This window comes from Phyllostomus hastatus, unplaced genomic scaffold (genome assembly GCF_019186645.2).
Source record: "Phyllostomus hastatus isolate PE091 unplaced genomic scaffold, TTU_PhHast_1.1 phas_contig_210, whole genome shotgun sequence".
In the NCBI taxonomy this organism is placed as follows: domain Eukaryota; kingdom Metazoa; phylum Chordata; class Mammalia; order Chiroptera; family Phyllostomidae; genus Phyllostomus; species Phyllostomus hastatus.
The window spans coordinates 26,349,437-26,376,008 of record NW_025333737.1 but is presented as its reverse complement, the minus strand read 5'-3'; the positions used below and the strand labels follow the sequence as shown (position 1 = coordinate 26,376,008).

Below are 26,572 nucleotides of genomic sequence, written 5' to 3'. Positions count from 1 at the left end.
GAACTATGTGGGGGGGGGCCTCTTTTTCTCTTCAGTCTGTCCACAGCTCACCTTTAAGGGGCTCGAGAGGGCTGAAACTCTCCCCTTACTTGAACTGCGCAGTAGGAGCAGGTACGTCCTCTGTCCTGCCTGGCAAACTGCTGGATTTTCGCACTCTGTTCCTTGGACCTATGCCCCGAAACTACTCCTTTGCCTTCTGTTGCTCCTTGGCCAGGGGCCAGGTTGAGTGACCTTGAGGAAGTTATGTTATCACCTTCCCAAGCTCTGCTGCTGGGATGGACGGGAGCTGCACCGGGGCGTGCTCACAACTCCCGCGAGGTCTGGAAACCGCGGGCAGGTGCTGCGCTCCTCCCACACCCGGGTCGTACCTATTCTATCTCCATAGTGTTTTCTCCCTGTTCTCCCCCTAGAGGTGATCCCCTTCGACTTGTTCACCATTTGTTGCTTGTACTGAATTCCCTCAAGTCTAAACTTCTTTTTTCTTAGGGGTTGCAGGAATCTGAACCAAACGGTATTCCACATGCCAGCTTCCGCCCTAGCATTACAGGGTTTCGGGGGCGGGGGGTTGATCACCTTGCTAACAGTTTAGTGGCACGAAGACCTATCCGTCAACAGCATTCAAGTTTCCGCCCTCATCTGGAGGTCAAAGCTTCTGGTTCTCCCAGCTCATTATCCCAAGTGCTGACCGTCCTGCATTCACTTTCTTGCTCACCGTGTCCACGAGGTGCCCACCTCTGGGGTCAAAGGCCCCACCGTGGCGCAGTCGCCTCTGAGATTAAAAGGGGAAACACACATCCACCTTGCGCACACACGTGCAGACAGAGCAGGCCAGCGGTCCTCACCTGAATGTGAGATGAGTCAGCCAACCGTCAGAAACGAATCTAAACGACGTCGGGCAGACTTCGGTGAAAAGTCACGAGACAAAGAAACGCACTGGGTCCAGGCTGATTAAAAAGATAATTAGTTGTGGGAAATAATATTGGGCTCCAGCCAAGGGTTTGTTTTTGACAAAGATAAACCAAAGGATCCAACACAGTATGCTGGGAGAATCTCGTTGTTCTTTTGCAGGAGCCGAAGAGCCAGAACAAAGCAACAGTCGGTTTCAGAGTGTGACCCAGCCCCCCTCCGCTTGCTGTTCTGCTTGCACGCAGCTGCTTCTCTTCGTCCGCACGGGGCTCGCACAGTACGGAGAAGCCGTCATAGGTTTCAACCAGATTCATAAATACATGCGCGGAGTGGTGGTCAAGGCAGAGATCTTTTTGGCCAAAGAAAAGATCTTAATGTCTCTGGCTGGAATTTTTTTTAAAAAGAGGACTCTCTTTAAGGCCTGAAAGGCCAGCTAGCTGACTTAGCAGTGAAGAGGAAAAGGCGTCTCTCACCTGAAAAGTTAAAACCCATAAAGGTGGTTGAGATGCCCATTAAGAGAGAGGTTTCATCTCCACACGGGGAATGGGGACAATTCTCCATGGATGGCTCACTGTCCCCATGTCCAGATATAGGGGGCTGACAACAGGGGGAGGGGAGCGGGGCAGTGATACCAGATACTCAATTTGGACCCAAAACAGCGACACCAAAGGATCTCTGAAACTCCTTGCCTGAAATATCGTTTCGATAAATAAGCCATCTCCTTGCGGAATTGAAATCTCCAACTGTTCCACTGGCACGGCCATCTCTGCAGCGAGAGCACATGCCCCAGATTGTGGAGTTAACGTGAATTAAATTTCAGATGTGGGGGAGCTGAGGGAGGGGGCGGTGGCAGAGGGAGGTTTACGAACTGTGTGCTGGGGCTCTGATGTTGTCACAACCAGATGGCTTCAGCTGTGTCATTGAAACACAAACAAACACGTCCAGAAATAATGTAACAATGACAGAGCAGCACGGAGTAGCTTCACCTGTACCTGAAACCCTAACGGCTTTGCGCCCACAGCAGAGCCCACATTAGAAATTCCATAAATACGGGAAAATCCCAGCAGAGACCTCCACTCTGCCAGGAGCTCGGTGCAGGGACCGCTGCCCTCCTGAGGACGTCTTCTCCGAACCCACCCGCCCCAAACCCGCAGCTTTCCGTGAGTGAGGAAGAAAGCACATCTGAGGTCTGGTTTGTCCTCCGGGAACCGCTGAAGAGCGAGCAGGCAGAGGCATCTTTCCAGAGCTCTGCTCCTGCTATTCCCACAGAGACGACGCTCCGCCTCCTACTTCGTACCTAAACATTTCACAAAAGGAACTTGCTACCGTTGCTGACAATCTTTTCAGGGTTCTACATTAGAAGGACTGTCACTCAACAGTGCTGTGATCTCAGGCAAGTCCCTTAACTTCTCTCATCTATAAAATGGGAAGACGTTTGTCACTCGTCCTACCACATTCAAGTTGTTGGGAAGCTCACGAGACACCGTGTGCACCGTTCTCTGAAAACTGAGAACTGCCAAAAGCGAACTCGGTTGCCCCGGAGACCACGTGGCACGGGAGACCCGGCCTGCCGACCCCTGGGGCTGTGCGCTGATCTGCAGGCCGAGGACCGCGGAGGCACAGGGACAGCGGCCAGAGCACGGAGAACTGAGTACTTCCTCACACAGGTGACCCTTAGGGGGAAACCAAACAATGCGATGGAGTGGTCGGTTTCCAATAAGCAGATCCTGTCTTTGATTATACGGATAATGAATATTTACTCCATTGCAGGGGCAGCCAGATAAATGGAAACTGAAATATCCACGAAGGCTACAGTCCCTGAAGGGAAGTGGAAAGTGAAACAAGTTGACATTCCATCTAAGGCCAACTGAGACATCGCCTGGCCAGATGGCCAGTGCGCCCCCCAGTGCCCCCCACCGTCCCATCCCCCACTGCCGTGCGAAAGGCAGAGGGGGCCCGGGGCGTTCTTGTGAGCTCACTGGGCATTCAGACATCCCTTTTTCTGAAGACACCTCGAGTCAGTGACAGACCCAGTCGGAGATAATAACGTCCCTTTATTTAATCTCCACGCCCCCGGCCCCTGGATGTGTTTATACTTCACTAGAAAGGACATTGAGAGGAGGTCTTAAAATGTGTCGGGTCTGAAGAGCCCACTCGCACTACCTGCCTTGGCAGAGGCAGAAGCCTGACCCCCAGCACAATGTGTGGGCTGTGATGAGCTCAGGGAGGACAAGAGACTGGCGGCTGCTGGCGGCTCGCGGAGGCAGCGCGAGATCAGGGAGATGCAGCAAGTCCCCACTGCTCGGGTATTTCAGACCCCATCTCTGCCAGCTGAAGGATCGGCCGAGGCCTTCAAAATCCCTTAAGGAACTCAGACCCAAAAGACAACTCAGATGGGTGAAACAAAAGACCAGAGATACCACACAGTACAAAATAGTCATTATTTATATTTTCAAAAAGAAAAAAATTAACATTTGGAACTTCTCCCCCGCAGGAAGAGGGGTGAACTGGAAGGGGCAGAACTGGCTCCTGCGCAGGCGCAGGTACGAACGGCTGAGCAATCAGGGCTGGGATTTTTTTCACACAGCATGAATAATAAAATTTGCTTTTCTCTTCTTTTTGTTTTGTGTTTTTTTTTTCCTTTTTTTTAAGAAAAGGGGGTGGGGGAGGAACAAGAAATAAAATCAGAGAAAAATGCCAAAAAACATTTTCCACAATATCTAAAAACAGAGAACCATAGTTCTTGTCAAGACAGTATGAATTCTGGGTGAATTATTTTTTTTCCAGTTTTCAACACTAATAAAGATTTTCTGCAAAAGCCACCACATCAGAACACTCATCTTCCAGATCAAATAACCTCCTCCTCTCGCCTTCACTCGTCACTTTTCATAAAGGGACAAAAGGATATACTCTGTTCTTGCAAACAGTAAGTGCTAACGGCCAAAGAGCTCTTCTGATACTCGCAGGGTGGTGAGGAGTTTGTCACAAATATCCCAGTTTTAGCACAGTTGGATGGACTGAAACTTCTCTCAATATAAATAGTACTGGAATCCACAAACTGATTTTTGAGAAATTCTGCAAAAATCCTTTCTTCTTTCCTTTTCTTTCCCCTTGTCTTAAAACTAAATGTCCTTCTTCCTTTTTCCTTTTGCTCCAGGCCCCTGACGATTGGTTCTGCTCCGTCAGATGCAGGCAGGTTTCTCCAAGTACCACGCCGCCAGGATGTCCTCAGGGCCAGCGCCTAAACCGAATCCCACGGGATCGCACTCGGCCAGGCCAAAGGGAACACAGTGACACAGCAACAGGGTTTTCATTAGGTCGAACAGCCCCGAGTCCCTGGCCCTTCCCTCCCCCCATTTCCCCAAGTTTATTTAGTGCTGCTTTAAAAGTCTGGGGCCACAGCGCAGTCTCCCCCACAGCAGAGTCAAAGCTCCACAGACTGCGCTGTCTACCTGGTGGTCAGTGGCAGCAACAGTGGCCGCCGCTTCAGGAAAATCAACGGAGTCTCACGACAGCAGGATCTTAGGACTGCTTCAGGCGCTTGCGCGGGGGTCCCAGAAAGGGGCACTGTGCTGAAGCCAGAGAGCGGTACGCCTCAGCCACCAAGTGGGGATGTGACACCACCATGGACTTCCACCCGGAGGTCTCCAAGACATCCGAAGCGTGACTAGGAGAAATGCGGAGAGCTGGGTTACCAAAGGAGTAAGTGAAGAATAACTGAACAGCCAGCTAGACAGCCTAATTTCCCAGAGTTTACAAGAGACACTCAAAAAGAAAGCCTTTAATATGCATAAGAATTTGCTTGTTTAGACAGTGCGCAGAGTTGACCAGATTGCGGCTGTTGAACTCTGAAACCCAGAACTCTGCACCACCACATTATCAGCTGCAAGGTGAAGTGCTTGCTCCTCAGGCTCTCCGCTACACTGTCCACGCTCTTTATGTCGCTAATGAAGGGACAGCTCTGAGCTTCCTTCTAGCTTTGCCCTTTACTAGTGCCCTAACCAGAAGGCAGAGCAGAGCCTGGGGCCTATCTGATTATGAAAAAGGAGGGGGTGCTAACCACACTTCACCCAACAGTTAACTCTACAAAGCATCAACAACCTCTCCAGCACAGAGGGAGCACTCACTAGGACCATTTGGTGGTCCCCTTCTTGAGGTTATTTGCCTCAATCGATAACTCCTTTAAAATAATCTTGCAGCCCTGGCTGGTGTGGCTCAGTGGACTGAGCGCTGGCCTGCAGACTGGAAGGGTCCCCACTGGGGCACATGGCTGGGCTGCAGACCAGGATCCTGGCTGGGGGCACGCGAGAGGCAACCGATACATGGATGCTTCTCTCACACATCGATGCTCTCTCCCTCTCTCCCCTCTCTCTAAAGATAAGTAAATAAAACCTTCAAATAATCTTACAGACAGACTTAGAGGACATCACTTCCTGTTCGGGGGCCCTTTCTGTGTGGAATAACGTTCATTCCCCCCCTGGCAACCTCTTAGACCCGCCTCACTCCAGAACTGCGGTTGTGAGGGCTTGGTCTGGCTTGCTCCTCCTCCTCGGGCTTTCTCCAACTTCTGCCTCCCAGCGGGCAGGGGAATGGAGCGCACCCCACGGAGAATTATTTCCGCACGGGATATGGCCAGGTCATTGGTCATTTCAGTTTGAAGGCACAGATCCTCTGGAAGGAACATCTCTTTCTCAGAACTGTATTTAACCACCTCATCTCCTGGTGGTCCCTTCTCTTCTCCTCATCTCGTCCCATGACGAACCATGAGGTGGATCTTACTCCCTCACAAGAACACACTTCTGCTCGCCCCGAGATCTACATGCCTTTCCCCAAGCCAGCGCCTGCGCGGGAAAGATGCTGCCCTTTGTGGCACACAGCCCCTTCTGGCCGGCAAGTGTCGTTCCCACCAACTCTGATCACTACAAGGAAGTGAAACTCTTCACTCAGCAATCAGATTAGACCCATGAAAGCAAAACCATCTTCCACACTGTCCAGATGAAGGGAAAGATGAAAATTCTGTACTTACTACTAAGAGGTTAATGACGCTTCTCGTCTATTTTACTCACTAATTCAAAGTCTTTCTCATTCCTCTAGCTATCCCAACTACCCTGAAAGGAGGACTTTGAAGACGCCAACTCACTAGTTGATGAAATCCACTGCCTGAGTTTTCAATTGATCTGCGCTGTGGAGGTCAGCCAAGATGAGAATTTCTGCAGCGTTCTCCACGGAGAGGTTACTGCAGAGGGCATCCTCACACATGACCTTCAAACGCTCCAGGGCATACTGGAAAACACAGGCACCGCGGTCAGAGCAGGCGTCGCTCTGGGCTGAGCGCTACTGAGGCTGTTCTCCGCAGCCGTGCCATCGTGTCGCAGACGCCCGAGCAAAGCTGCAGGCTGTGAGAAGGCTACAGCTGCAATTACAAACACAGCCACACTCCGAAGGCCAGAACAGCCTGCATACCCACCACTCCAGTCCTACGGTCTACCTGCGAGAAAAAAGGCAATTATGAAGTAGACCTGCATCCCCAAGTGCACCCTGTCCCAACTGTGATTAAAGTGTTTCTACCCTTACAAGGAGGCATTTCTCTGCTTCAAGTCACCAGGGACATTACATTGGAAATTTCTGCAACCTTTTTGTTTAGAGCCAGCTTAGAGTGAAGCACAGTCCTGTCCACTTCAGCACTGTCACTAGCCCGGCAGGGCCTCCCAACTGGACCGCCAGGCTGTGGAGAGGAGCCCTGCGGTGACATTCACCAGCACCTCTGCCACCAGCTGTTCCTGAATGAGGGTCAACCAAGGCCACCTTTTAAACAGAGAAGGATAAATGGAGTCCTATTTTACTGGGGTTGAGGTTAAGATTCTCAGGGTAAGAGAACAAAGCAACAAAGACCCTGGATCCAGTTTCAGTCTGAACACTTCCTACCTTCCAAGTAAAGGGTACAAAGGCTTTGGAAATGAAAGTCTGGGTTAATCCTGGGCACATCTGATTTAGTTGACTTGTTTTGATGCAACTGTACTCCCTGCTCTCAAATATGAGATTATGAATTTACTAAGGAACTTCAGGGACAGGAGGAGGAAGGGATAAAAGAAGGCACAAAATAAAAAGTCGTTAATCAGGTCATGGGAAAGGGGTCTGATCGAGGGTATCCGGTCTCCGTACAGGTCCCGTCTAAGGGGCCCAGAACGCAGTGACGCAGCGCTCCTCCGGGCTGAGTCATGGCAATCAGACCAGGGCAGCTTTATTCTCATCGCTCCTGGGTGAGGAGGCCTATCTGCTGGCGCTGTGACCTCCTGCAGCAAAAAGAGAGTTTTATTGGTTTTGGTGCAGCTTTAATTTTTTACATTTGAGTAACTGGAAAACAGTTTCCATGGAAAACAGGAATGACACTAGGCAAGCAAGAAATTAGGTTTTTGTTTTAAGGGCTGGAAAAGGCTGAGTAAATGTTCAGTTTTACACTGTGCTGCACAGAACATTCTTCTTGCCCTTTCTCAATTCATTCTTTTAAAAGGACTTGGTGAATACCTCTGATCCCTACTGTACAATTAGACAAAAGTAGCCACTCTTGTCCCTTGGGAGACCAAGTTTTTTTCTTAATTATACTTCTGAAAAACCTGCCTAATGGCAGTACTTACCCGAGAGATTGCAACTGTGTCTCCCAGGCCTGGCCAATGTGTTTTGTTTTGTTTTTGGTCTAATTACACATGTTCCCAGGAGACTGGAAAAGCTCAGAAGAAGCTGTTTCAGCCTGTAGGGTAAATTCTAGATGTTTAGATCCTTCCATGAAAGATTTCTTTTTCTGTTTTCCTGAAGCTCACAAGGAGGTATAAAGGTAAAAATGTTTCAAATAAGCTTGGAGCAAAGAGTATCTAAGGGGAAAGTTTGAAAACACACCCTTTAGTTACTTCTCATTCATAAATTTATATAAAACACTGCTGTGATTCAACCGCTTTATCTTTTAAACTCACAAGTTCACACACTGCACTGAAAATACCACCCCCCGAGCGTCGGGTCAGGCTGATCCCCATGCTCTGAGCACCCACAGCAGGTTCCCAGTAGGTGCTCCGGCTGAGGAGCAGAGATTTAAACCCAGGGCCACGGACTGTCTGACCGTGGCCCTGAGAGGTTGCGACTCAGCCTCAACGTTCCCGCACCTGACCTGAGCCAAAGGCCCAGAGCTCACAGGGTCTGTTTCCTTACTGTCCGCACTGGAAGCAAGTTTCCTCTGGTCAGAACTGAGCCGGACTGGAAGGGCGTGGGATGTCTGCACTGCTCAGCTGTGCTAATCAAGTCTTGGAAGGTGGAGGATTTGGTTATTATTCAATCCTTTTCATCTGCAGCATCGATTGGGCTTACATGCCTTATCCTCTACAAGTACTCCAAAAAGCAGATCAATAAAGATAAAACATCCACTGTAAACACAGGTACTTTCTTCTGTCCTCAGGGACGCACAGGAAGGGGAAAGGAGACTGCTCCCACGAGCAAACCCTGAAAGGCTCTGCGCCCTCACGTCAGAGCCAGCTCTGCCCTCAGACTGTGCTGCAGCCTCAAGGCAGGAAGAGGAGGCACTTCCGGCAGAGAACCGCCTCTCTCCCAGGGTTTCGTACTGGTCAGGTCTAAGCCCTCCGACCCCTTGCCTCGGCTCCCCTTCCCCGTGCAAGAGAAGCTTCCTCGGGGTAAACAGGAATCGCTCGCACACCTGCACCGTGTTTCCTCCGGCCACGGGGCCACGGAGGGCAGGTCACTGAGCTCTCTCTGATGTAGTTACACAATGAAAGTCAGGTTTCTAAGGTGTGTTTGGGGGAACACGAATCCCAGGGGTGATCCTTGAGGAAAAGAAGTCCAGGGTTAACTAAAGTGGAGAAATGCTATCCTATTCCCGTCCAGTAAACTCAGGGTGCACCCTACATACCAAAACGAAGGTCCTGAGAAATCCTGCACCGAAACAGCAGCACACAAACCCCATGTGACCTGGTGAGACCCAGAATCTCACGAACCGTTCCCCCCAAGCTTACTGTGGGGATACCAGCACGTTGTTTCAGGTGGTCACCGTTATTTCCTTGCTAAGATCCACATTTTCATTTTCACACCTTTTCTCAAATCAAAATGCATCCTACAATCAAAGTATGTATTTATCGTAGTAGTATCTCTTTTTCCCCAAAGAGCTTTAATCATTTTATAATTTTGAATATTTCAATAACTACTTAGGGGAAAGTTAAACCAGTACACTGGTTAGATTATTCTCTTCTTGAAAAAGTTTAAATAAAAGTTAGTGAACTCAAGAACACTTTATAAATCATATAGCCAAGTTATAAGTTATGAATCCAAACGTTAGGACCACCCGAGCCTTTGGTCTCACTATGGTTAAATCCGAGATGGGGTCGGGACGGGAGGCGCGCGGCAAACGCACTCTTCTTTTCCGCAGGCAGGGCGACCGTGTCGCTCACCGCTCGAAGCAGGCTACTTTTGGAAATAAAAAGGTGCTGTCGGTAACTGTGCTGTGACCAAGCGTGGACCGGGACTGTCCAGCCAAACTAGCACAGAAGCTCATCTTACCTACAATGCAACCTAGCAGCCCCGTCGTGAAACTCCAGAGGTCACAGAGACTCCTAGTTTTGTGATTATTTTTCTGTTCTCATCTCACCTTGTCAGCAGCTGCCAGCAAATCATCAGCCATCTTGTCCAGGTTCGGAGCCTTCCCCGTGTAAATGAAGCACATCATTTCCTTAAAGACTTCAGGCTCCACATCGTTGATTTCAACCCGATTCTGAGGCAGAAAAACCGAAAGTGAGAAACATTCCAACAGAATAAAACTCCCTAAACCACTTTCTTCTTCTTTGTTAAAAATCTTCATCGGGGGACATGTTCACTGATTTTAGAGAGAGGGAAGACGGGAGTGAGGGAGCAGGAGAGAGGAGGGGAACACGAGTGTGGGAGGGAAACACCGGCCGGTTTGCGTCCCGGCGGTATGTGGGACAATGGTCCGAGCGACCGAGCGACCTGGCCGAGGCTCAAAACACGTCTCATTTTAAGCACAGGTGAGGAGAGAATCATTCAAAACCTAATATGGATGGAAAATTGCTCTTTGTCATATTGGACTCCAACAGCCTTTCTCCATCATAGGTACTGCCTTTATTTTACCACAACAGTGTGTGGTAAAACAGCCAGACAACTGTACCTTTCATTTCCACCTTCCTTCTCCTGAGTAGAAACACACGTCTGCTACCCGCACCCTCGAATGTTCGGACGGTCTGCCCGGGGACGCGTGAGCCTGCTCTTCCCAGAGCCCGCCTGGACCACCTCTCTGCTCTCAGTGTCTACTCTGGGGATTTGTATTCCATTTCAGGAACCCAGTAAGAAAAAGTAATCAGAAAAATAAACCTTCTGCCAGACTGGAAAAACCATCTGAATCTGGTCACCCAGCTAAAAGACGTACTTTCATCCCGACACATACCTTTTTGCTCTCCTCCATTTCGTGCTCGAACATGGCACTGAACACCGGAGAACGGGCTGGAAAGGGAAAGGCACAGACACAGATGTGGTTACCACCCTGGAATCTCCTGGCTCTCCTGTTATGTAGGGGAGGTCCTTTGCTTCCCTGCTGCACTGGTACAGGATAGGGTCTTAGCCTCAAATTATGCCAGAATTATAAAACTCCCCTGTTTTTACATTATACTAGTAAGTAAATAATTATAGTATATAGGGGGGAAAATTGCTACTTCCAAAAAAATTGATTAGCTCGATCGCAACCATTCCCAGTTTAGGGAAATTACTCAAATTACCTACGTTGGATGACAATGGTATCCTCTGGGTAGATCTGGGGGTTCAAATGGAAGGTCCCTTGGGGTCTAAGCAGGATGTTCTGCTACCCAGATTTCTGCCTGGAACAACGACACCTACTTCCCCCACTTTCAGAGACCACACAGCAAGGAGGTCACGAACAGGGCTGAATGGCACTGACCGACGCGATGCAGCGTGTCTGTTTATGGCAAGTGCTCTGCTCCGTCCAGGCGTGCGTTCTCAGCAGAGAGGATAACAGCCCGAAGAGGCAAAACACGTCTTAGATATTATAATCATTTGTGGCCCTTCAAAGCTCAACCCTATCTAACAAAATCTTATTCCTTACTATTTAATGTCTCTCATTAGGGATAATTTAATTCTTTCCCTTAGGGGTGGGAATAATGAAAAAAAAAATAATACCCAATTCTAGTCTAATGAACACATAAATAATAAGTAAACTTAATTTTAACCATGAAAGTTATGGTGGCTAAGAATTCAAATTTTATCACGTTGTCCAATAAATCAGGGATTTGGGTCTGAGTTGAGACTACTGATCTCCACCCGAGAGAGGAAGAACGGACGGAACGTATAGTAGGACTCGGAGCTACCAGGTAACTGGAAGTCTGACCTACAGTGTGTCAGAAAGGACTACTTTTAGATCTGCCATTTTTAACCACACAATCTTTGGCAAATCACTTAATCCTCTGAGCCTCCATGTTTTAATCTATTTCAAAGCATATTCATTTTCATTGTTCTTATCTCAGAAGGTCTACAGACTAAAAGGTACTAAACAAACACATTACAGAAGCTGAAGACTAAAGGGCTGATACTTTTAATAAGGAGGGAAGGGTCCAAAGCAGTGATACTCTAGAGGTCTGCAGTGGACAGACAGAAGCTGATGTTATGAGAACAAATAAAATCACCTGGGAGAATAAGCAGAGTGAACACAGGGCTGATGGGTGAAGAGGAGGAAGGCCCCAGAGTAGAAGTAGCAAGAAATCCAGAAGAAAACTAAGAGAAAGAAGTCAAACAATACATGAACTAAAGAGTCCCTCAAGTTTAAGAACTAGCAGGTCATGTAACTCTGGAAAACTGCTTTCCCTGCACGAAGGTGAGCTGAGGATAAGTGGGAGGAAAGAAGTAGAGACAGTGAATGCACCAACTTGAGAAACTTAGCTCCAAAATAAAAGTGAAAGAGTAACCACAGGGAGAAGCCCGAGCCTGTCTACAGGCTGAGGGTAAAGGGAGGCAACAGGAGAAAGGGACGGTGAAGACACCAGGTAACAGGGAGCCCGTGGCAGAGGGAGGCTTCTGAGAAGGCAGTGTGGACGGGGCAGGACGCAGGAGGAGAAAGCACAGTCTGCTGTGGACACAAGGAAGGACACGCCTACCGCTGAGAATGCAGGGGAGGTGAGAGGCAAGAGCTAAAGGAAAGGGCCTCAATTTTCTCTCGGAAGAAGTGGCAAGGTCCTCTTTTAGGAGTTGTAGATTAAAGGAGAATGGTGAAGGTTTGAAGTACCTGTTGTTGAGAAAAAGAAAGGGAGCCGGCTAACTGTAAAAAGTTCTTGGCAGTGCCAAGGGACTAGCTGAGCATGGAATTGTTAAGAGCTGGACTTTCTTTTTTTAAAATTATATTTTATTGAGTATGCTATTACAGTTGTCCCAATTCTCCCCCCTTACCCCCTGCACCCAGCACGACCCACTCCCTCAATCTTCACACCATACCATGTGTATAAAAACTCTTTGGCCAGTCCCTCTCCTACCCTGTACTTTACATCCCCATGGCCATTCTGTAACTACCTATGTGAACTTCTTAAACCCCTCACCTCTTCACCCATTCCCTGCCACCCTGCTCCCATCTGGCAACCATCCTAAAGCCCAACCATCTCTGTCTTCCATGATTCTGTCTCTGTTCTTGTTTGCTTAGTTTGTTTTTTAGAATCAATTGTTGATAGATATGCATTTACTGCCACTTTATTGGTAATAGTTTTGATCATCTTTTTCTTTAATAAGTCCCTGTAACATTTCATATAATAATGGTTGGGTGATGATGAACTCCTTTAGTTTCTTCTTGTCTGGGAAGCTCTTTATCTGCCCTTCGATTCTAAATGATAGCTTTGCTGGGTAGAGCAATCTTGGCTGTAGGTCCCTGCTTTTTATGACTTAGAACATTTCTTGCCAATCCCTTCTAGGCTCCAAAGTTTCTTTTGAGAAATTAGCTGACAGTCTTATGGGAACTCCCCTATAGGTAACTATCTGCTTTTCTCTTGCTGCTTTTAAGATGCTCTCTACATCTTTAACCTTTTGGCATTTTAATTATGATGTGTCTTGGAGTGCGCCTCTTTGCATCCATCTTCTGTGGGACTCTCTGTGCTTCCTGGACTTACAGGTCTATCTCCTTCATCAAATTAATGAAGTTTTCTTTCATTATATTTCAAACAGATTTCCAATTTTTTGCTCTTCCTCTTCTCCTTCTAGCACCGCGATGATGCAAATGTTGGAATGCTTGAAGTTGTCCCAGAGGCTGCTTATATTCTCATTATTTTGGATTCTTTTTTTCTTCTTGTCCTGATTCACTGTTTTTAGCTTCCTTATGTTCCAATCATTGATTTGATTCTTGGCTTCATCTACTCTACTGCTGTTTCCCTGTAAACTGTTCTTTATTTCTATTAGTGTATCCTTCATTTCTAACTGGATCGTTTTTATGTAATGGCATTGAGGTCCCCACTAAGTTCCTTGATCATCCTTATAACCAGTGTTTTGAACTCTGCACCTGATAGATTGCTTATCTCCAATTCATTTAGTTGTTTTTCTGGAGTTTTGAGCTCTCTTTCATTTGGGCCATGCTTCTTTGTCTCTTCATTTTGGCAGCTTCCCTGTGTTTGCTTCTGTGTATTAGGTAGAGCTGCTTTGACTCCGTGTCTTGGTAGTGTGGTCTAATGCAGTAGGTGCCCTGTAGGGTCCAGTGGCACAGCCTCCCCTATCTCCCAAGCAAGGTACTGGAGGTATACTATTTGTGTGGACTGAGTACACCCTTCTCTTGTAGTTGAGCCTTGATTGCTGTTGGCAGGTCAATGGGAGGGATGTACCTGGGTCATTCAGCTGCAAGGACTGGCTGTGACCACTGACCACCACCCTCTGCGGAGGATCAGTTCTGGGGCAGGATGGTGGTGCTCTGATGTGGTCCATAGCTGCCCACTGGGTGAACAGGCTCTGGGGTTTCCTGGGTGGTGCAGAGCAAGGCCAGCCCCCTAAAGCAATCAGAGATGGCTGCTACCTGTGCGGGGCTTGGAGATTCCCAGGCGAAGCCAAGCTGTGAATCTAGGGTGGCTGCTGCTAGTGCCAGGCATGGGGCTCACTGAAGCCACTTGTTGTTTTGAGAGGATTCAGGAAGTTGTGAAGCATGGGCCAATACCAGTCATTCATATGGAAATGTCATGGTTAACAGTTTGGGTGGGCTGGCCCATAAGTTAGGTGGGATAAAATCTTGAGAGATCTCCAGGGCAGGGCAAACAGTTTTAGCCAGATCGATGGAGCCTCAGATATGGCACCCACCTGCTAGATCTGTGGCTGTGTGGGGGGAGGGCTCAGAAAAGGGACAATGGCCCTGGCTGGTATAACTCAACGGACTGAGTGTGGGCCTGCGAACCAAGGGGTTGCCAGTTCAATTCCCAGTCAGGGCACATGCCTGGGTGAGGGGCCAGGTCCCCAGTAGGGGGCATGTAAGGGGCAATGACACAATGATGTTTCTCTCCATCTCTTTCTCCTTTCCTTCCCCTCTCTCTAAAAAGTAAATAAATAACATCTTAAAAAAAAAAAAGAAAGAAAAGGGACAATGGCTTTTGCCTGCCTTTCTCTCTTGGTGAAAGCTGTCCCTCAGCTGCTGCCTTGAAGCCAGACATTTAGAGTCCTCCCTCGATGCCACTGGTGCCTTTCAAGCTGCTGCCCCGGTGATGGAGCTCAGAGGGAGTGAGTCTGTGTGGGTTCTTGAAGAAAAAATGCTTGGGATTCTTGTAGTTTCTTCCACCTACTCAATCTCTGCTCATTTTTGCAGCCAGAAGTTATGGGGACTTCTCTTCCTGGCACTGGAACCCTGGGCTGGAGGGCCTGGTATGGGACTAAGACTCCTCGCTCCTGAGATATCCCTCCTGAATTCTTAGCCACCACATGTGGGTGTGGGACCAGCTCTCTGAGATTCCGCCCCTCTTACCAGTCTGGATGGATGTGGTTTCTTTAATTCCGTGACTGTCAGACTGCCATTCAACTCAATTTCTGATGATTCTGAGTGATGATTATTCTATATTTTAGTTGTAATTTTGATATCCTGATGACTTTCTTTATCAATACATGGTAACACCTAGTTGAGAGGTTTTTACCAGATATGTTATTATTTTAGAATAATGGAGCTGAGGGTCTTGGTAAGAAATTTGTTGCCTGAAGGTTCATGCCGTTTTCTGTCTTACGGCCCAAAGGGAAGTTTGTGGCTGACTGCTGTGCTTCCAGTGAGATAAAGTCGGCCTTGCCTATCAGTTCCTCCTCTGTGTCAGTCTTTCTAGTCTTAAAGATACTAAATTAAAAATTTAAATATCCCTAGTGAGAGACATTAAATACTAAGGAGTAAGATTTTTGTTCGGTAGGGTTGAGCTTTGAAGGGCCACACATAGTAAGAATAAGACCTGGTCCTACATGTCACTGGCAATAGTCTCATTCTTCTCATGTTCATGTGGAAGAAAGGGCTAAGACGTCCAGGGCTGGGGACTTAGCTGGATGTGAGTTTAGTCCCGAGTCCAACATACTCTCTGTTGCACCCTAAGTCCCTGTCTAGGGACTAACACCTGATATCTTAATCTGCATTTTGACACCTGTTCTTAGATGCAAAGGTATTCAATACATACTGTCATCCACTCCTTAAAAATGGTAGCCTAGGCCACTATAGAGAGGAAAAACAGAAATATCATTTTTATGGAGATGTTTTACCACAATTTTAAAATATACCTAGTTGCAAATTTTTGCACTGGTTCAAAAGGCTGAAGTTATTCAAAAGGTGATTATGCAGCCACTGTTTTTCCTTGTTTCACCGAAGCAAACACTCCCCACGAACGGATACTAACCTGCCAGGATAGCTTTGTGAGCCTGGAATTCCTGGCCGGCAACGCACAAACAACAGTCTGTGAACCGGGAATTCTCCCACAGTCCTCCTAACTCATCGGCCAGCCGGCACTCGGGAACCTTCACCATGTTCATGGTGTTCTGGCCGGAAATGTTGACGGAATCCTGCACCACACTCACCTGTGAAAGACAAGGGAATACAGTCCAAAGCTTTTGTTACCAGGAATTTTCTTCCCAATAGGAAGAGAGATTATTTTTCCCTCACTGATGCAGTACATCCACACACTAATGTCAGTCATATTCTCTTGAAACCACCTCCGCGAATCAAGGATTCATCCTGTGGATCAAGCAATCCGATCTATCACAATCATACTTAGTCTGCACCAGTAAGGAAAATGGGGAGAGAGCCCCACGAATCTCCTCTCCTCCAACTTCTAATAAGCTCCACCTCCCCTTCCCTGAAAACCTGGGCAAAGCCATTAGAGGAAAATTACGGACAGAAACAAATGTTAAACCTTAAGTATTTACCTTATTCTACCTTAAGCAAAAGGTTAAATACAGATAAGTACTATAGAAACTATCATTTAAATTAAACTCTTTATTTTTTTAAAGATTTTATTTTATTTTATTTTTAGACAGAAGGGAAGGGAGGAAGAAAGAGAGGGAGAGTAAACATCACTGTGTGGTTGCCTCTCATGCACCCCCAACTGGGGACCTGGCCTGCAACCCAGGAATATGCCCTGACTAGGAATCGAATCAGCGACCCTTTAGTTCACAGGCTGGCGCTCAATCCACTGAGCCACACCAGCCAGAGCTAAATTAAACTCTTTACAGAGAAAAATCTAGTATACCTGAAAGGACTTCACTTACTTCAGTTAGGTCTGGAGCTTGAAAATACAATGAAGCTCCCACAGGACCTGATAAATTACTGGTACTCCTCACAAATGTTAGTTTAATGAACAGGACTGGGGTTGAAAGATCACTCTGGTATGGTAACTGAGTGGGTATCACACACCATTTACACCCTTACTCAGTCGTTTGTGACAATGATACACGAGGTGGCTGGCTCCAGCTAGATATGCACTTACAGCTTTGGAATAGACTGAGGAGAACGGGTTTAAAGAGGAATCCAACTTGCCACCATGGCTGCAGCAGCAGCATGTTTTAACCAGTTGAATTAACAGTTCAGCCTAGATAAAAAAAACCAAGGTAACTTCTAGATGGGTCAGTGAAAGTCGTATTAGTTTGTTAGCATACCAAATACGAGGATTTGTAAGTCATATAACATTATAAAATAAATCTCAGTGGCCAAGCTGAAGAAGACACTCAGCAGATTAGTCTTCTGCCTGACAACCACTACTGTGCTGCTTCTCCTCCTGCATCGTATTAGGTTGGAAATGTTGAACTCCAAGGGGAATTCATACGCCTTGAGACTCAGCTGCCCGCTCTTGCTATTCCTATGAGTTAGAGGAGAAAGGCAGCTTAAGAACATCCTCAATGACCCAAATTTCTTTTAACCTTCAAGATGGAAATCATTCTCTTCAATGCAGTCATAAACCCTGAGGAAAAGTTAATGCCCCATCCAAATGACCCAAAGTCCCTCCTGTGCAGGAGTGCGATACTTACTATCAGGTCAAGAAATTTATTCATTTGTTTAAAATGAGCTGTTATAGTCTTGAGCAATGAAGCAGCCAAGTTAATCAATTATGAATATACTTAGCAGAAACAGCACATTAATCAGAGCCAGATTATAGCATTATTTTAACAGCCTGAAACCCAGCACAAACTACCACACAGAGATTCTTTCTTGTCCTATGTAAGATCTCTAATTTGGTTCAGCCATTCTCTCATATTAATACCTTTACTTCTTTGATATAATATCAATAACAAAAGTAGAAGTTGTCTGTTTCCAGTTACAGCTTCAAAATATAGTTGATTACATTTTTTTAAAAAGGAAAAGACCAAATCAATCCAAGCCAACTTCCCCATAGAAAATAGCAAGAATCTCTTGGGATGACCAATGAAGGGAATGGAGAATGCTTTTGGCACTAGGTCCTAAGCCTGAATTACACCAGAATGACAGGAGCCAAAAGTCATTAACACTTGACGGCAATTTACGAGACTGGGTAAAATGAACTGGCAGGAGAGAAGGTGAATTTCAAACTCGGGTTACCAGTGGACCCTCCGCTGGTTAGATGCATGCTTGGCAGTGAGCGGGGGCCCAGAACTGTGACTCCTCTCACAGGAACAATTCCTCTCTCTAGACACAGACAGGGACACAGCAGGAAGGAGAATGTACCTTTGCTGTTGCAGCCAGACTTGTTCTGGAAATATACGGATGCCTGGAGTCTCCAGAGCTCTAAATGTCTGGCACCTCTTACCGACATTAAATACGCTTAATTAAAAATAAATTTTAAATGGCATTCACGAATGAGTCTTCAGAGCCCAAACTTTTAACTTAGAAAGGGATTGTTTTTCCTCTGCAAATGACGCTGCTAAAATGAAACCATTTTGAGAAAAACTAAATAATTTTTTTAATGCCTATCAAGCTGACTATGGAGACTCATTCAGAACTACAGCTGTGAAGATGACGTGACGGTGACATTTGTGTCGTCTTACAAATGACTGCGTGAAAATGTCTCAGGAAGGCTCTATAGCCCTGAGTTTCAAGTTGTAAAAGGGACTCACTTTTAAAGTCAATTCCTTCTTTCTTAAAAGAAAATTTCATAGAAGACTAAAGATTGTGCCAATTCTTATACAATTATGTAAACATAAAAAGTCAAAAAATCATGGAAATATATTTTTTAACTTTTATGTAATTAGAACAACTGAGGGGAAAAGGACTGTATGCAGATTGTTCACAGCAGCAGCACTACTTCTAATCAAAAGACTAGCAACGCTCTCAATGTCCATCAACAAGGGATAAATAAACTGTTGCACAGTCACACAACCACTACCCAGCACCAGGAATGAATGAACTACACAGTTACCTCCACAATATAAATTTTAGAAACATTTGAAAAGAGCAAGTCCTAGATGACCACATATATTCTGACGCCATTTTTATACAGCTTGAAACCAATCAAATGTAAAAATACACTATTCAGGCATATAAATAATAAAGCAGCAGATGATCACATACAATTCAAACAGCTATTCAGCATCTCCTGAGTAGGGAGACAGCAGGTCCAAGGGGTCGGGGGAACACAGGTCAGTTCTAGTGCTGGTGATGCTGTTGGGGCGTAGGGTTACTACTACATTAGCGTATTTTATAACCTATAATACTGTTGCATACTAAATCGTCATTTCTGTAGGACAGAAACAAATATTGGCATTTTCATACAGCTCAACTAATATATCCAAATAATCCATTAATAAAATGATAAAGAAGAAAAAATGAATAGACCCACATATTTAAATTTTGGCAAAAATCATATTCCCGGGCTATGAAGGGATATTCTATGTTTGAGAAGGAAAGGAATGTTTTAAGAGTTAATTATTTCTTATTTCCTGATGGTATTTCATATTTCAATGATAATTGCAACATTAAAAAGAAACGCTGGAATCTTCTACCTATCAAAGGCATATACAATGAAGATGGAATAGATGCATTTTCATTGTTAACAGCTACTTGTTCTCAATATAAAGAAATGGAGAGAAGTGTCAACAGAAGCTAAAATATTTCAAGTAGATTTCCTGTGGTCCAAATTACTAAAGAGAAAATTAAAAGTGTAAAGCTTTCTTGATTCTGTTTCATTACCAAAATAAATACTCTGTTAAGAGAACTCGGCAGAGCCCACGATCCCCTGCGTGAATGGCATTCGGCTCCACTCAGATCGGCCCAGCAGACTGGAGACAGAAAATGGAAAGCCGACGCTGATTCACCGCACACGGAGTTAGGGAAAAATTACCTGGCCTCCCCAGGCACTGCTTCTCTCCCCAGCAACACGAAATGAGGATAACAGAGCTGACTGTCGGACAACCCAGCTCACAGGATTGTGGGAAGAGACGATTCAAGGAATGCTTTGAAAATGCTTCCAAATACATTAACTGAGCAATGTCAACTTGGAAGAATCGCCTCATCGCCTCATTTCCTAACAGTCAGACAAAAACACCACTAAGAATTGAAAGTGAACCCAGTGTGGGACATTATAAGCAAGACCACCCGTTTGGCATTTTCAGAGTCAGCAATCTAACCTCATTTAAATATTCATTAAAGTAATAACTACTAAAATAAAGCCCTAACACACAAATGAGTGGTTCTCAGTCTTGCACCTTAGGATTCTCTTGTGGCCTCTGGGCACATACAAAAAAATAAGTAAATTTATGAAACAACTAAACTATTGCATCACAATAGGACAGAAGTGTCTGGGCCAAAGGCTGAGTGAGGAATGGAGCAGTGGAGTACTCGTAATCTAAATTGGTATGTGGACATCAACTCCGCAAAAGCCTCTAAACAATAAAAAAACTGACTAAACCAATAATAAAGAAAATAAAAATATGAACTAAAATAAACTTGTATATATTTTTTCCATAGATAAAACAGAGCAACAGGTCACAGGGACAGAACTCACACCAAAGAGCGACCCAGCTTTGTAAAGCACTACGAACTCAGATGAGCTGCAGACATTTTTAAAACCCACACATCCAACACACGCCCCCACGCAACAGTCTTGCAGTGCTGAATGCTACTAAGTCCACAGAGAGCCTTGGAACAGAATTGAGTCTCACTAGGCACCGGCCCAAGTACGAGAAGCAACACGCAGCACCTGTGGCCAACAGAGAAGTGTGAGAGGAACAGATGGCATACCTGGTTCGATGGTAAGAAACCGATGGCATCAGCAGAACCCAGCAGACGTTTCCCTGCTCAACATCTCCTCGTTTCCAAAGTGTCATCTCACTTCCCTTCTAAGTCAGTAAGGCAAATCTAAACTTAACCACAGGATTTCTCCTAAGAGAATTTTAGACGGGGAAGTGAAGGGGGAGAGAGAGCCTCGGTTTTAACCACAGGATGAGAGATTGCCAAGTGAGGGCAGGATAATTGGTTTCCAAATCAAGAATGTCAATACAGGGGTTGGAGCTTAGGGGAGGAGGGAAGCATATGAGAAAAAATTGGATGGACCTACTGCGGACTTGAAGATGCTACAATAAAGGTTACGGCATTGCCTGAACCGCCAGATGCAATATTTAGAGGAGACAGCTTTCTTCAGAGAACAGTTAAGACTGGCTTTCATTTTCAACAGAAATTAGAATTTCCCACTATTTTAAAATTTTTCTGGAATTTAGGTCTTTCAGATAGGTGAAGATTAAATTGATGGACTGTTTATATAACATCTGAACTCACACAGAACCACCTGTTGTTTTCATTTCTTACTTGAGCAACTGTGTTTATAACTAGCTAGATTTACATGGAATTCAAATTTCAAGCTCATAAAACAGAAAGTAACTGCAACAGTTATCTAGATGTCATCACCTTAGTATTTCCTCCTTTTATTCAGAAACTGGAAAGAAGAGAAGGTAGCTATTTGCAAACAGCATTTTATGTATTCAGTGTGGTGTTTTCATAAACTAACCTCCAAAACTTCCTAACCACCTTGAACTATTCTGTGGAAATAATCAATGAGCTGTGACTCAGAAAAGAAGCGTGTTACTACTGGCCAGGCCTCTTCTGCAAAAGGGCAAGATTCCTAAGGGACGCTCTTCCCGGCTGCACATGTGGTGACATGCCCTCGGCACTGTCACTGACTCACAGGGTGAACCTATTGTAGGGAACTTGCCTGCACTCTGCCCATGGAAGGACAGTGGTCATTCTCGTCAAGTGGTGCTGCTCAGGAAGTGGTTCACTGACCATGCAATGTCTAGGAAACACTGACATCTAAGCTGAATAGAGGTTGTATTCATTTATTACACTGTGAGGTTATGAGTATTTACAAATGTGTTAGTAACAGCATGAAACAACTTACTCGTATTGGGAATCTTACTTCCAGGCTTCTCTTGAAAACCTGAGAAAGGCTCTTAGGTTGTTGGGGACAGAAGGACTCTCCCAGCTGACTACAGATAACTCTCAGCTAACTGAGTGAGCTTTACATTACTGTCACTCTAGAAAAGAGGGTTCTTGCCTTCCTATTTCACAATTACTCTAGCAAGACAACCAGGAGACATTCAACATCTGATAAGTCACCTAGTTCAAAGAGCAGAAAAGAAAGTGATCTATAGTCAAAATGCATGTGGGCTTCATACTCAAGGAGAAGCCACCAAGTTTAAGAAACAAATATACGTACGTACTTGCTTGCCCTTCTCCTCAGTATGACGTGACAGTCCCTTTCAAATGCTATCTGAAAACATCCGCAATGAAAAAGCCAAAATCCTGACCCAAGCAAGTCAAAAATCACACATACCAAGACTGGGGCCAAAGGCTGAGTGAGGACAGTCTTTGTAAGGACAGTAACGAGTGGAAAGCTGAGATGCCCAACAACCTTGCAACCATGGCAGTTTTCAGTCGCGTAAATAGCGCTGGCGCGGCACCGCTTCACTTGGGGGTTCTTCCCAGCCTCCATCCCCGATACGGTACACTTAATCTGCCAATACCCATCGCGCCTGGGAGATGCTGGGCTCACAGTGGGGCAGAGGCACTCACCTCACAGAAGAGGGTAAGCTTGTCATCAGGGAGAAGCCCGTTGGCTTCATCCAAGAGAAAATCTCTGCGGATGAATTTTTTGAAGCCCCAGTCTTTGCCTTGCACAAACCTATACGCCCGTTGACTCTCTGAAGTGGGAAAAAAGTCATATTTAGAGTGACTCAAAAAATCGGATCAAACCTACAACTTGTCAGTGTATGAAGCTATTGGGTGTGAAAACAAAGAATCAACAAAGAAGAGAACATTTACCCATGGCTTTGGTTTCTTCTCCCTTGGCATTGAGGATGGAGAATTTGAATTTTGCCCGAACTTCACTCTTTGGACAGCTGACCAGTAACAGGTAAAGTGACAGGTAATCTTTGCTTTCTTCATCTAGCCCTTTTGGGTTTACTCTCAAACACCTGTCCAAAACAGATAGGAAAAAACATGCTCAAAGTATTCATGCCTATAGGCTGGGGAAGCGGTAGGAGAGGACTAGACCGTCAGAATCTAGAGAGGGAGAGGTTTAAAACACAAACCAACCAACCAACCCAGGCCCCATAACCAGGAAATTCCAATTCAACAGAATGGCCACTTAGGAACCCCTTTTCTAGAGCAACCTGAGTCAACTTTTAAAAAATAAGTAACAAAAATAAAGGGCATTCTAGAATCTGACAACACATCCCTTACATCTCTACCTCTTTTCTCATTATCTCCCAAGTTCCTTTTTTTCCCTTAAAATATTTTAGAAATCGGGCTATTCTAATCCTCGATCTCAGGAGAGGCAGTCCCTCATTTTGTTGGGACTGTGGTGAAACCATGGGAAAAAAGAGCCCTTGAATATCCCCTTGGGAGACAAAAAGTATTCAAGAGAAATATGGGAATAGTACATAATCTTTTAAAGATATTTTATCTCCTGGCTGGTGTGGCTCAGTGGTTGATTCAGCAAACTGAAGGGTTGCTGGTTCAATTCCAAGTGAGGGCACATGCCTAGGTTGTGGGCCAGGTCCCCAGGGGGTGGTGCATGAGAGGCAACCACACACTAATGTTTCTCTCCCACTTTCTCCCCCCCCAAAAAAGATAGATAAATAAATAAATGTTTGAAGCTATTTTATCTATCTGGCAATAATATTATAAGATTAAAATAAAGGAGGCATATGGAGGAAGTAGAGATAAAAGTAAACTCCCATTACATAGGTTATAGCTCCAAGCTATACAGTCAGAAATGCCAATCTGTTACCAATGAATCAAAACAAAATTCAGACAAAATTTAATAGGTTCAACTGAGCTAAGCTGTAAATGTCAGTTGAACTACATGTGGTTCAGATACTGCTTCTACCAGATAGGCCATATGTACCCTAGGCCTTGCCAGTGTTATGACTCCTCTCTCACACAGGTGGCCCAACCAGTGCCTCTCCAGGGGGTGCATATGCCACTTACATCTCTATGCATTGTGCTGAAGATGTAGATTTAAATACAATGCCTAAGAATAAGCATTCTCTCAGCTCCGAGTAGTACACTGCTTAAAGTACATAGCCAATAAACACTAAATGAGGAATTATTTAACTTTTCAGTGGGTTATCCGAGGTCAAAACTGCTGGTTCACAGACATGTGTTCTGGCCTCTGCAGCGAGCACATGAGAGCATCCGTAACTGCCTGCTCCTCCTCAAGAGGACCCATGGTTTGGACGCCACTGACCCACCACTCAGATCATGTTCTCCTTGCCACAGGGATCAAGGGAACCAGACCTAAACCAATCAGTACAGGTGCGACATATTCTTGGCCACACCATTCAGAGGAAGTTCAGAGGCTTCTGTTGGATGGTAGTGGGTTATGCCCATTACTAATGCGAGTCATCCTTCAACCACCACAGAATTAGACTTGAGATCGCCAACAGCGTGGAGAGCAGAGAGAGACGGGGTGCTTAGTCCAACCCCTGGGCTGCTGGATCGAACCAAGCTTCAAAACCATCCTGCACCCTGGGCATTCCAGTTACATAAGCAAATAAATCTTTATTTTTTTCAAAAAACAGGCAACTCAAAAGTCAAGAGATTAAATGTTGAAATCTAGACTTCTTATTTTTCTTGAACCATCCGAAAGTCTGGCGATGGTCGGTCAGTCCTTGTTCACACCCCACTTTAGTCGGCTGGGTCTCAGTGACCACCGCCCCTTTCAGCAGCACTCGCACTAGGTTTGCCTGGCGGTCGGCGCTCGCACCAGACACGGGTATCGTTTACAACACCGGCCCTCTTTACTCACCCACATTACCCTACAACTGAAACGCAACACAGGATTTGTGCAGTGTAGGGAGAAGGTGCTGTGACTGATCGAACGTGTCAAAGGTGGTTTGTGAAGTTTCGTGCTGGAGCTTTCTCGCTGGACGATGCTCCACGGTTGGGTAGACCAGTTACAGTCGACAGCGATCAAATTGAGGCATTAATGGAGAACAATCAACATTATACCACATTGGAGATAGCCGACATACTCAAAATATCCAAATCAACAGTTACTGGCGAAATGAAAAATGTGTCTTTATTTTGTGGAAAAAAACATGCGGACTTTTTGGCCAACCCGACAGCAAGCACCTGTATATTCAAGGCACTGTGCTGGGCTCTGGGGAATACATTAAGTACAAAGTCCCTGTCTCCAAAGATCTTACATCCTTGTCAGTCTCGCTGTAAAACCAAGCAAAACAGGCAACTTTTACAAAAATTTTTATAGCTAGATATATTCTTCCTCACCATTTCAGTTTATCATTGGCTCCTGATGAAAATGTTGAACTTTTAATGACTTCACCCATTTCCTCCCGGCAAAAGCTAAAGTTATTGATGGTCCACATGTAGGAGAATTTCACTACCTTGATCTGTTGATAGAAAACCAGGAAGCAATTAAACAGGAAGCGGGCAACCTATAAAACAGCCTGAAGATCAGATCACTGCGCCCCCTCCTTCCCCCTCTGCACAGCCCCAGGGAAGGTGGCGTTGTTTGGCCAGCATGGAGACTCTGTTTTTCCACGTTAGGTCCCTCACCCAGTGACCAACTGCTTTCACAACTTCCCCCAGACTTTGAGAAACACTGAATGGGAAGTGAGGGAAACGTGGGCAGGGTTGGGAAAGCAGATGATAAAGCCACACCCAACATGAGCCTCTGCTCAGAGCGATATTTGACAATTGAGATATTGACACCATACTTACTGCCTGGGGCTGAAAATCTCAAATCTAGGTTCCTTCTGAGTTGCCCAACAGAGGAACACATTTCCATCAAGGAGGATATAAGTGGAACTCGCTTCAAAAACTTCCCCCTTTCAACCTCCAATGAGAAACATTGGCCTAGGGGATTCAGATTCCACTTGGAGAACCAAGGATTGGAAAGCTGACAAGTACCTTATCTATCTACTATGTAGCAGCTGTGCTCCAGAGAAAGCAAAAAATCCAATGTAGAAAGAAATCTTATTCCTTTCATCCACCAAACCCTCCCAAGATGCAAAACTCACGGGGTGAAAACAGGGGCTCACCTGCGTGTAGCACCAGCTCTCGGCTACAGGGCCACTCGACATTTCTGCCGGAGGTGGAGGACTTGGAACCCTTGACATCGCCAGTTTGAAGGTTACACAAAATTTCCAAAGTTAGGGGACAAAGATTTCTGTTCTCTCTTCACCCTGGTTGACCCAAGAAGCAAAAGAACGTTTTAGATTAATGGCGTATTATCCTCCTATTTCTGTTTGGCCCTCCAGCGACTGGAAACTTTGTCTCCTGCCTAGAATTCTCTATGCCTATCAAATGATTTCAAATGATTTCTTGGAATTCTGATCTCAAGTTTAAATGTTAACCTCAGAAGTCACCTACTCTAACCCAGTCCCTTAATTATATCACCCTGTTTTAATCCTGTGCACAATACTTAATGTTATCTTACCAAACGAATTTACTCAATGGGTATATAAAGTACATCTATGAAAAGGCTGCCTGAGGAGGAGACAGCATAGTGAACAATCACCACATACAACTATGTCACTAGCTCCTCACTTGGGACACACACACTCTACTCCTAAAGGAAAGTGATCTTGTTACCTCTCTACCTACTGTCTCACCTTCTCTTACACTTGCAGTACAGACTTATGAAGAGTAGCCTCCTACTCCTCAACCCATTGCTAGCTGCTCTCT

The 26,572-nt window shown here is 45.6% G+C and overlaps 1 protein-coding gene across 2 annotated transcripts in view; it reads right to left on the bottom strand.

Moving 5' to 3' along the window:
* Nucleotides 1-3,333: 3,333 nt before the first annotated feature.
* LOC123817276 (speckle type BTB/POZ protein) overlaps nucleotides 3,334-26,572 on the bottom strand; it is a 74,725-nt gene continuing 51,486 nt past the window's right edge. For both annotated transcript variants that reach the window (XM_045836879.1, XM_045836880.1), the window contains 9 exons: nucleotides 25,927-26,070; nucleotides 25,154-25,275; nucleotides 22,682-22,833; nucleotides 22,433-22,560; nucleotides 15,798-15,975; nucleotides 10,361-10,416; nucleotides 9,551-9,673; nucleotides 6,047-6,189; nucleotides 3,334-4,573 (listed from right to left, as the gene is read on the bottom strand). In XM_045836879.1, coding sequence (XP_045692835.1) covers nucleotides 4,429-4,573; nucleotides 6,047-6,189; nucleotides 9,551-9,673; nucleotides 10,361-10,416; nucleotides 15,798-15,975; nucleotides 22,433-22,560; nucleotides 22,682-22,833; nucleotides 25,154-25,275; nucleotides 25,927-26,004 — 1,125 coding nt within the window. In that variant the 5' untranslated portion in view covers nucleotides 26,005-26,070 and the 3' untranslated portion in view covers nucleotides 3,334-4,428. The remainder of the gene's footprint in view (nucleotides 4,574-6,046; nucleotides 6,190-9,550; nucleotides 9,674-10,360; nucleotides 10,417-15,797; nucleotides 15,976-22,432; nucleotides 22,561-22,681; nucleotides 22,834-25,153; nucleotides 25,276-25,926; nucleotides 26,071-26,572) is intronic.